This window comes from Eleutherodactylus coqui, chromosome 2 (genome assembly GCF_035609145.1).
Source record: "Eleutherodactylus coqui strain aEleCoq1 chromosome 2, aEleCoq1.hap1, whole genome shotgun sequence".
In the NCBI taxonomy this organism is placed as follows: Eukaryota; Metazoa; Chordata; class Amphibia; order Anura; family Eleutherodactylidae; genus Eleutherodactylus; species Eleutherodactylus coqui.
Window position 1 is genome coordinate 301168559 of NC_089838.1, and position 9279 is coordinate 301177837.

Below are 9279 nucleotides of genomic sequence, written 5' to 3' on the forward strand. Positions count from 1 at the left end.
AAAAAAAGCCTATGCCAGTTATTTGGTATTCCTCCAGATGTATGCTGTCATGATGTCGAAGGGAAAACGGGAATTTTTTCCTACCGATAATTCCCTTTCTTGAAGGCATCATGACAGCATACGGGCTTTTTCCCGCCCTACCGACATGGTTACCCTTGTTTTGTCTAACACGTGAGGTAATGTGTATGCTTATGTTTCTTTGTCTGAGGTGTGTGATGTCAATAAAAACACACCTTCTGGTTAAGTATTCTGTCACTGTGGTTATTTGAAACGCACTGGTGTTTGGTGGAGGGGAGGTTTCTTTTATGCTCTGCCTTTTCCTGTCCCATCAGGTCAGCAGGTGAGCAACCTCCAGATGTATGCTGTCATGATGCCTTCAAGAAAGGGAATTATCGGTAAGTAAAATTCCCGTTTTTTTTCCAGCATGAGGGAGCATCATGTCACAAGGCAAAAGTGGCTCGGTGAACCAAACATTGAAACTTTCGGTCTATCGCCAGGAAACTCCTCAGTTCTGTAGTCTCAATTATATAAAAACACTGAAGCAGCAAGTTTTATGAAAACCAGAATTTGTCAACCTCAAAACTATTAGCCCCAACTGTATATGTCCCAACGCTTGGGATGGACATGCAATTCATGACCAGAACATTTCAGCAGATTAATAATCTACTGATGGGGACCGAGATGAGAGTCAAAGGTGGGCTCTACACTCCCCTACTTGGCAAAGAAAATGGTGCATACAATTTCCCCCACCTTGTCCCTATAAGAGATTTGAAAAAAAGCTTTAGGACTCTAAGCACCAAGACAAGGGGCCATTTTGATTTTGCTTTTTGGCAGTTATAACTATGTACGATTCTCCCTGATAAGAGACTGGTCATCTGAGAAGTCCCTTCACAGAAGTGATCATCACGGGGATTGTCAAGACCATTCGGGTAAAAGGACCTTTTATAGAATGTGTAACAAAGCAGGGGAGCGGGAGTCTCGTCAACCAAATGGGTGTTTTTGTTTTTTTTTTGTTTTTTTTGCCTATCGGTCTTGCTGACATGCTTTGTCACTCTGTATCTCTGTAGCTCCTCTGAAGACCTGTGTGCCACCCTGGTAGCAGCTGACAGACAAAAAGATGACAGCGACGAGGAGCAATCTTCTGGTACACAATATTTTTAGTACCAGCATATTCTGCAGCACCTTACAAATCTAAGAGTATGACGTATACAAACAAAATCTGACTTTCCTATAGTATTGGGGTTCATTCACACGTAGCAGGTTTGTTGAACATTTTCAACAGCAGAAAATCCATTTTGTGCAGATTTTGACCTAGAATTGCAGCAGATGACACCCTTCTATTGAAACAGTCAATTCGGCTACAGCCCCCCCCCCCCCCAACTTCTCTACATGTGAACACACCATTAATCTAAGTATTTAAACAATAGAAGTGAAGACCCTACCTGCAAGACTTTATAATCTCAGGAAATGGGGGTGACAGAAGAGGTACACGTGTTTGCCATACACAATGGTCAAGCCGTCTTGTATAAATGAGGTACTGTACATAAAGCTATATCAACCGCTCAGCAGCTAGTATCTACATATGTACATTATTGCATAGTATGTATATAGTGGGGATATTATGATCATATTCTGAGGGAAAGTAAAACGGGATAAATGGGGACAGTGTTAGATTAGGGGATATAATCTACTTTGCTAAAGAGATGTGTTTTAAGGGTGTGCTTAAAACTGTGTGGGGATTAACCTGATCAGGATAGCACATTTCAGAGAACCGGTGCAGCTCTGGAAAAGTCTTGGAGATGAGTGGGAAGTTCGCGTTATGGTAGAATTTAGTCTGAGGCCTTTAGTTGAACAGAAAACACATGTAGGGTAGTGGATAGGTGGTTTTAGGATGGTGCATCACTGGTAAACTTGATGGAGGAGTGAAAATTATAAATTATGTTCTATAGAAGATAGTAGAGATGAGCGAGCACCAAAATGCTCGGGTGCTCGTTACTCGGGACAAACTTTTTGCAATGCTCGGTGGTTCGTTTCGAGTAACGAACCCCATTGAAGTCAATGGGCGACCCGAGCATTTTTGTATATTGCCGATGCTCGCTAAGGTTTTCGTTTGTGAAAATCTGGGCAATTCAAGAAAGTGATGGGAACGACACAGCAACAGATAGGGCAGGCGAGGGGCTACATGTTGGGCTGCATCTCAAGTTCCCAGGTCCCACTATTAAGCCACAATAGCGGCAAGAGTGCCCCCCCCCCCCCGCCACTGTCAGCGTAAAGATCGTTCTCCTCTGCCACAGCTGTAACAGCTGTGGCAGAGAAGAACGATGTTTGCCCATTGAATTCAATGGAGCCAGCAATACAGCAGGTTCCACTGAAAGCAATGGGCTGCCGGCGATCGCAGGATGAATTGTCGGGAAGGGCTTAAATATATAAGCCCTTCCCTGCAATTCATCCAGAAATGTGTTACAATAAAAAAATATACCGGCGTATAAGGCGACGGGGCGTATAAGACAACCCCCCAACTGTCACCTTATACGCCGGCAATACAGTGGAGCAAAGAATAAATATCATTACTCACTTCACCGGGCGTTCTGCGGTGATGCTGCAGGCTGTCGCTCCCTCGTGGTCCACGGCAGAGCATTGCTTTCTGGACGCAGTGGTTGAAATCCCCGCCTCCAGAAACACACGTGCCTTCAGCCAATCACAGCCATTCAATGACATCATTGTCATTGGCTGTGATTGGCTGAAGGCACGTGTGTTTCTGGAGGCGGGGATTCAAAGCCCTTCGTAGAGAAAGCAATGCTCTGCCGTGGACCAGGAGGGAGCGACAGCGTGCAGCAGCACCGCAGAACGCCAGGAGAAGTGAGTAATTTTTATTCTTTGCTCCACTGTATTGCCGGCGTATAAGGTGACAGTTGGGGGGTCGTCTTATACGCCCCGTCGCCTTATACGCCGATATATATATTTTTTTATTGTAACACATTTCTGGATGAATTGCAGGGAAGGGCTTATATATTTAAGCCCTTCCCGACAATTCATCCTGCGATCGCCGGCAGCCCATTGCTTTCAATGGAGGCGGCTGTATTGCTGGCTCCATTGAATTCAATGGGCAAACATCGTTCTTCTCTGCTACAGCTGTTAAAGCTGTGGCAGAGAATGATTTGTCTTCTATATGTTCTCAATGGGGTCGGCGCTGCTGCCGCCGGGCCCATTGAGCGCATATAGAGAAGAGAGCAGAAATCGCAGATCGCACATAGGTGCGATCTGTGATTTCTATGGCCTTAAGAAGGACCGTTGGGGTTCTTGAAACCTAAAATACTCCTAACACTCTCCCTATAGCAGCTCCACCAAGATACCACTTTCCCTGAACTAATGTCAGAAAGGCGAGCCGCGGGAGGGGCAGATTTTAATACTCGGGTGACACCTAATCTCGCCAGCCACTCGCTGCAGGGGGGTGGTATCGGGCTTGAACGTCGCAGGGGGAAGTTGTAATGCCTTCCCTGTCTTTCTATTGGCCAGAAAAGCGCGCAAATTTCTCAGGGAAGAAAGTGAAAGTAACCAGAACATCACGTGGTACTCGTCACGAGTAACGAGCATCTCGAACACCCTAATACTCGAACGAGTATCAAGCTCGGACGAGTATGCTCGCTCATCTCTAGAGGATAAGCAACCAGTGTAGCGACTGGCACTGGGCAGGGTCAAAAGTGTAGCGACCAGACAAAGGTAAACCTGGCTACTGTATTCAGGCTAGATTGGAGCAAGGTTAATTTGGTGAGAGGAAGACAGATCAGTAGTGAGTCACAGTAATCGAGATGAGGGGATCAAGACAGCAATTAAGTGCAAATGGGAAAATAAAATGATGGATATATATCTGTCCAACAAAAATAAAAAAATGATGGTGAATGGGTTCATATTTAGCACAATGGGTGGTTTATTTGAAAATGTATATATGGTAAATGTCCCCAAAAAATTTGATACCATATATACATTTTCAAATAAACCACCTATTGTGCTAAATACTAACCTGATGTGTATTAAATGACATAACTCCTCCTTACTAACTTTTTTTTTTTTTTTCACATTTTCTAGTTTGATTTAGTCTACTGCAAATAAGCTACCGCCTGCAGAACTGTACCGCTACCTGCTGACAACACGTGGAGCACCTCTATATGATGGATGAAGTGGAGCGCTCTCCTGGAAGCCATTCGTTATGCTCAATAAACTATAATAAGTTTGTCAATATATTCATACTGCTGTCTTGTATGTTTTAGTTTAGAATTTTTGAAAATCATAGAATACTTACAGTTAAAAATAAAAAGTAAGGCTGGTTTCACATCTGTGTCTGGCAGTCGGTCTGTGCTCCTTGGCTTACTGTTTTAAATTAAAAATGCACCCATAGAGAGCAATACACGGGCTCTGCCTGATATCACACACTGTTGTGGAGTTAGCCTAAGGGTGCCTCCACACAGGCGTTTACTGTTTTTGGGCAGGCGAAAAACTCTGCCATAGGGCAAATGTGTGTCGTCGTTTGTGTTTTTTTTTGTTTGTTTTTTTTTTTCTTTCTTAACCCCTTAGTGATGGAGCTTTTTTGCTTTGCTCCTTATTTTATTTATTCATTGTTCTATGAGGGCTGTTTTTCTGCGGGATGAGTTGTATTTTTCAATGGTGCTATTTAGGGCTCAGTCACATGGGCGTTTAACATCCAAATATTCACGCATTAAAGATGGCACTATATAGAGCCAATGCTTTCCAATGGCAGCGGTCACATGTGCAAATTTTACAAGCACATAAAACTTGAACAGAGAAGATAGAACATATGGGTGGCAATGGACGTGGTCACGTGGGTTTTTGTTTCTTTTAAACACACGTAGTGTGAACTTCTTTACGCACATAAAAATGCTCGTTTGACTGAGCCCTAATTGTACCATATAATGTACTGAAACTTAACTTTTTTTTTGAGTGAGCGTAGTGGAAGAAAATAACATTCCGCCATCTTTCAGTGCATCCTGTTTCTACGGCTCACAAACAGCAGCAGAAAATTGTCATTTTTGTTGCAGTGGCCGCTGACAGCTCGCTCCGCAGCTCAGTGTCTGCCGCCGGTGACAGTGACACTCCCTCTCTTTCAGTTTGTCAGCAGGCACAGCAGCAGAGAGTTGGTAACTCCCACAATCTCTTCTGGTTAGCTCGTCATTCTTAAATCGGGTTTCTCCAAGTTAGCGTTATGGCTCCGGAAGTGTATTAAGTCGCCTGACCGTTTCTATTTCATTTGTGGTTAATATACAGTGTTGAAGCAACAGCTGACTATTCAAGACTTTGTGAAAAAAGGATACTTCGGACTAAAACTTGGAGAGCAAGATAAAGTTTGGGTGCCTCAAAGTGTGCAAACGGTGGGTTGAGGACCTCTGAAATTGGTTCAAGGGTAAATAAAAAAAGCGCTTTCCGGTATGGGATTCCTATGGAACCATAGTGACGACTGTTACTTTTGTTCATGCGATGTGAAAGGGTATAATTCCAAATGCAAGCATTCCGTTTTATACCCCAATCTTCACTCAGCAATTCGTCCCATTCCCCATGGTACAGATATACCAGTGCCCAAGCCCCCTACTAAGTTGGAAGAGATACTTGGCTCCAATAAAGGTGGAGTCATACTTGAACCAGATGACGAATAAAGTTCTGACTTTGAAGCTGATACAAGACCAACATTTTTTTTTTCCTGGAGGAGATGAATGATTTGGTAAGATGCCACTGAGTTACTCGGTTCAAGGCTCGAAAGCCAGCATTGCCAGGAGTGTCTTTTTCATGATTCAGACATCGTGAAAAGTAGTTTTGTTCCTTACTTTGCCCAGGATGACAAATTGGTTTATTGCATCAACGTCGAAGGTTTGATGGGTCAATTGAAAATCCAATATGATTCAATGCAATGGTATCTTTTTTTCATAGATTCTTCAAATGGAAGTCTCAAAGCAGTTTTGCTCCACAATGGCAGTTTTTACGCTTCCATCATTGTAGGTTATTCTGTACCCTTGAAGGAAACCTACGAGAACTTGGAATTGGTTTTTCGTAAATTTAAGTGAGAGGACTACGGTTGGCAAGTGTGTGGGGATTAAAAGGTCTTGTGCATGCTGCTCGGGCAACAAGCTGGATATACCCAATACCCTTATTTTCTGTGTCTATGGGACAGTTGAGACTGACAAAATCACTGGACTGAGAAGAGTTGGCAGCTGAGGATGCTTACAGTCAGTCAAAAAAAATGTCCTCCAAAACTTTGGTACCTCCACATGAAGTTCTTCTACCACCTCTCCATATAAAATTGGGATTGATGACGGAATTCATGAAATCACTTCCAAGAGATGGAGAATGCTTTAAACATTTGGTCGCCAAGTTTTCTAGCTCTCTGAGGCAAAATTGAAGGAAGGTGTGTTTCTCGGACCAGACATTAGAAGGCTTATAGCTAATCAAGAGTTTTGTCAATACTATGACGCATTCTCAAAAAGAAGGGTGGATTGAATTTAAAGAAGTTGTAGAGAAATTTGGCTGGCAATAAGAAATAGTCTGACTACAGAAAGATTATCAGCTGCATGCTGAAAGCATTTCAAGCTTTAGGTTGCCTGATGAGTTTGAAAACGCATTTCCTCCAATCCCACCTTGATTACTTTTCCTGAAAATTTTGAAGCTGTGAGTGAAGAACAAGGTGAACGATTTCATCAGGACATTAAAAAGATGGAAAGAAGATACCAGGGAAAATTGAGCATTACAATGATGGCAGACTACTATTGGATGCTTCAGAGAGACATTCCAGATGCTACTCACAAGCATAAATGTACCAAGAGAAGCCTCACAGGGAAGATGAAACAATTTTAGTGTGTTTCAGTGAGCTCATTTCAGTTCAAAAATTATTTTCATGTAAAATTTGTAGCTAAAAATTAATTTTATAAGTATTTTCATTTACTTTGAAGTATTGCCTTATTTAACATAGATAACTGAATTATCAGGAAACGTAATGTCATATGACAAAACGGAGGTCATTTTCGGATTCAGCGTACTGAAAAGTATAGAGATTACGTGAATAACCAAAACAACGCTTAATTTTTTTATTTTTTTTTTGCAGACCTGTGTAATTAGTAAAACTATATTTTTCACTTTCTTTTAGTCCCCAGTGGGGACCACAACCAGCGATGCTTTGATCGCTCCTGCAGTATGATATAATGCCATAGCATTACATCATACTGCATTCTGACAGGCAGACTACAAAGCCACCCCCCGGGGACGGCTTGATGGGCAGTCTGCTAAGGCAGCCCTGGGGCCTTTCAGAAGGCCCCCGGCTGCCATGACACCCCCACGGCTCCCCCATTCTCACTGCAGTGGGGCTGTACGGGACTCCCGAACATCGGTTGGGGCATTTAAAGGGTTAATAGCCATGATCGACTGCACGCCCGATTGCAGCTATTGCCCATGGGTGTCAGCTGTAATCAACAGCTGACACCTACGCTGTATGGAGGAAGATAACAGCTTTATCTCCCTCCATAAATGTCCTGCAAAGGCAGGACGTAAACACTATTGGGCTGTCACTAAGGGGTTGAGGAGGAAAAAAAAAACTAATAGGCTCATTCATACTTTCATGCTAGGCCCTCAAATTCACTTTTTCAAGGTTTTCTGTATACTATAGGTCCTAGAACATAAGCGGAAGCAACAAAATGACTGCAAATTACATGGCTGTACAGAAGTAGTCAAAATCTTTTGTCTGACTTCACTTTCTGCTCTGCAGCAATAGGTTGAAGCTCCACCTCACAAACACCGTATTTTGCTCGCCCCTGCATCCACTCTGCACCCTTATTTTAACTACTTTTTCATCGAAAGCCAGAAGAAAGAAGCTAAAAGGGAGCAGAGATCTCTATTCACAGTATTATGAGCATCTTGAGGCAAAGGGAATAAGGAGGGGGGGGGGGGGGGGCGTGCACAGCCGGAAGTCTCGCAGATGAAACTTCAACCAATAGCTGCAGAGATGTCAGAGAAGAGGGCTCTATCATGGATGGGAGAGATGGGGAGACCCCGATCAATCCTGCCTCTATCACAAATTGTCCCAGATCGACTATTTCAACTGCACTCACCACTGCAAGCACTTGTCACAGCAGAGCCTTGATCGATTAATTTGGCGGGATTGCAAGCATGCAGTCATTAGAATACAGCCGGATTTTGTGGCCAATTTTTCTAGGCTTATGCAGGCATAACACCTCCAACACTCTACAATACCCACACACACTCACTGCTACCACCAGCTTTTGTTTTTAAGGTAGGCTGGAACCCACACTTATGAACTATCGCAATCTTCGGAGTTATGATTTGTTTTAAAATGGACTAGGTTTGACTCGTAAGGTAATTTACTGCAGATCTATTCTAAAAAAAGACTAGCAGTGCTAAATATTGATAAAAATAATACAGAAAAAGATGTCACAGTGAAGGTAAGGTTTACACAACAAGCAGTACTTAAAATAAAGATACCAGATTTGGGATGTTCAGCTCCAGGTCCTGATTCAGAGTCACTGAAAGCAAATGGTAAAGCCCTTACTTACTGGCGTATCGCTGAAGATCTGACACCCAGTCTCTTTGACCCCCCCCAGTTTTTATAGTTTCCCCAGAACACACCTCTCCCCACCCCCTCTGAGGTTATTCAGAAAAGGGTGGGATAAATGCGTACTAACCTGTGAAAAAACATAATTCCATTTCTACGTAGAAGATCGTCCAAGTGTGAGCATTTGCCTGGCATATTTCCGGTCATAACTTTATTCACTGATATCACACGTAAATTATAACAAGGTACTCGGATACGCTACTTGGGGTTGTACACCTCAATGAGTTTAGATGCTCTTTATTCAGGTGACCCACCCGATTCAGAAAATATAATTCATATCTGGCTAGGACCTTCACATGACCGCTCATTCTTATTAAAACATTTTTCCCTAATTTGAATCTTGGAGCCGGAATGGCTGGGAGAAACCAACTCTTAGATGAATGATTTTCCTTAGACTTCATTAACAAGTAAATGGTCACACAATTTGGTATCCTCAGGCTAAGTCTAAGCTACAGGGACAATTGGGGAAGAAGAAAGAAAGGGGGTTATTTATATCACAGTTCTGGTCCAGGGTAAGGGGAGACCAGTGGCCTTTCTAAATGCAAATATTCAAAAGGCAAGGTTGGGGAGTGAACTGAGAAACTTCACAAAATGAAAGACAGTGTAGCCAGGCCTGACACACACTGCCAAACCGGCTGACATCCCACCAGTCT

General features: G+C 43.0%; 1 protein-coding gene across 3 annotated transcripts in view; it reads left to right on the forward strand.

The window, feature by feature from the left end:
- Nucleotides 1–4293, forward strand: part of LOC136610853 (nucleoplasmin-like) — a 65368-nt gene extending 61075 nt beyond the window's left edge. For 2 of the 3 annotated variants that reach the window (XM_066590050.1, XM_066590051.1), the window contains exons 6-8: nucleotides 333–395; nucleotides 1068–1144; nucleotides 4087–4293. In XM_066590050.1, coding sequence (XP_066446147.1) covers nucleotides 333–395; nucleotides 1068–1144; nucleotides 4087–4091 — 145 coding nt within the window. In that variant the 3' untranslated portion in view covers nucleotides 4092–4293. The remainder of the gene's footprint in view (nucleotides 1–332; nucleotides 396–1067; nucleotides 1145–4086) is intronic. The other variant, XM_066590052.1, reaches the window with a different exon arrangement.
- Nucleotides 4294–9279: the final 4986 nt, after the last annotated feature.